Source organism: Bos mutus, chromosome 9, assembly GCF_027580195.1.
Source record: "Bos mutus isolate GX-2022 chromosome 9, NWIPB_WYAK_1.1, whole genome shotgun sequence".
Lineage (NCBI taxonomy): Eukaryota > Metazoa > Chordata > Mammalia > Artiodactyla > Bovidae > Bos > Bos mutus.
The window spans coordinates 70,772,751-70,774,580 of NC_091625.1; the positions used below are offsets into that span (position 1 = coordinate 70,772,751).

The window sequence follows — 1,830 nt, forward strand, 5'->3', positions numbered from 1 at the left end:
TCTACCTTCTCTTCACCTTTCTGACTTTTTTCTTTCTTCTCTACCTATAAGCAGTAAGAACTATTCTGAAAAGACAGGATTTGGGGTTCAAAGAAAAAATTCTTTTTTCCTCTCAAGTTTTAGAAACCAAAAACTTTCCATGGTAGCCAAAGTCACACATACACACACACACCACACACAGAGTTTAAGTAACTTTGTTCTTCTAAATTCCAGTCCTTTGCTTCTTTCCACTCATACAAATAAGTCTATTCAGTTTCTTTTTCTTTAAACAAGTTAGTATTATGGAAATGTGAGCTGAAAATTTTACCCAGGAAAATGTACTTCAGGGCTCTGCGAAACCAGGGATAAAAGAAACCATATATTAAAGGATTACATGTGGAGTTAAAATAGCCAAACCATGTCAAAGCATCAAACAAAACTACAGGAGTAGAGAAGCTCAGAAAGGGATCCAACAAAATTGTGAAAAAGCAGGGAAACCAGCATAATAAAAAAACACCCATCACTATCCCTAAAGTCTTGGCTGCTTTCTTGTCTTTCCTCATTTGATTATTTTGATTTTCTGGTAAGTTGTTGATTGCACGAGCATGCTTTCTGGATACTGCAAAAATTTTGCCATAAATTCCAACCATCACAGACCCAGGAGCGAAGAAACCTGCCATGAACAAGGTGGTGCCCCATAGCTTGTTGAACATCACTGGGCAGGAACTAGAGCAAGCAACCAAGATGTCATAGCCTTGTATTCCATCAGCATAGGCCTCAGAGAAGACCACTCCGAAGGCGAATGTCCCGGGGACTGACCAGCAGAGAATCAGCAACTGCTTAATGGCTGGAATCGTCATTTTGATTGAATACTGTAAAGGGTAACAGATAGCATAAAATCTATCAATGGCCACCGAGCAAAGATGGAAAATGGATGTAATGCTGAGCATCAGATCAAAGCTATAATGAATCTTGCAAAATGTAAGCCCAAAATACCAGCAGTTCTCCACTGATCTTATCATACTGTATGGCATGATGGTGAATCCCAGCAGGAAATCAGTGACCGCCATGGAGAGGATGAGGAAGTTGGTTGGTGTGTGAAGCTGTTTGAAGTAGGAAATGGAAACGATCATGGCAAGATTACCAAACACTGTGATGAATATGGCTCCAGACATAAAGGAATACATGGCAGCTCGGACCCCTACCGGCCTTTCGTTTTCTGGGCAAGATCCACTTCCATATTCAGAGCAATTCAATAGTTTCTTAGGAAAAAGCAAGAACACATGGGATTGTGTCAGTTAATAGACAGTATATCACGTTTTTGATATACTTTCATAGAAAAATTTTAAAAAGACATAGAAGACTTAAGGAAGATAATTTATGATGAATTATTATAATTTTCTTATTTATCTTAATCTGTATTTAGTCTTAACCTGTAAATTTACAATTCATAGAATTCTAACCTAATGAGTTTAAGTGATCATAATTTACTTTACTCTTGCCTTTATTCAAATTAAGGCTTCCCTGATAGGTCAGTTGAAGAATCCACCTGCAACGCAGGAGACCCTGGTTCAATTCCTGGGTCGGGAAGATCTGCTGGAGAAGGAATAGTCTACCCACTCCAGTGTTCTTGGACTTCCCTTGTGGCTCAGCTGGTAAAGAATCTGCCTGCAATGCAGGAGACCTGGGTTCAATCCTTGAGTTGAGAAAATCCCCTGGAGAAGGAAAAGGCTACCCACGCTGACTTGGAGTGTTCTGATCTGCAGAATTCCATGGACTGTATAGTCCACGGGGCTGCAAGGAGTCAGACATGACTGAGTGACTTTCACTTTTCACTTACTCAAATTATAC

The 1,830-nt window shown here is 39.7% G+C and overlaps 1 protein-coding gene across 1 annotated transcript; it reads right to left on the reverse strand.

Annotated features, from left to right (window-relative positions):
• Window positions 1-245: 245 nt before the first annotated feature.
• On the reverse strand, window positions 246-1,166 carry LOC102269126 (trace amine-associated receptor 2). Its single transcript, XM_005887735.2, has one exon. The coding sequence runs from the start codon at window positions 1,164-1,166 to the stop codon at window positions 246-248; it is 921 nt and encodes a 306-aa protein (XP_005887797.2).
• Window positions 1,167-1,830: the final 664 nt, after the last annotated feature.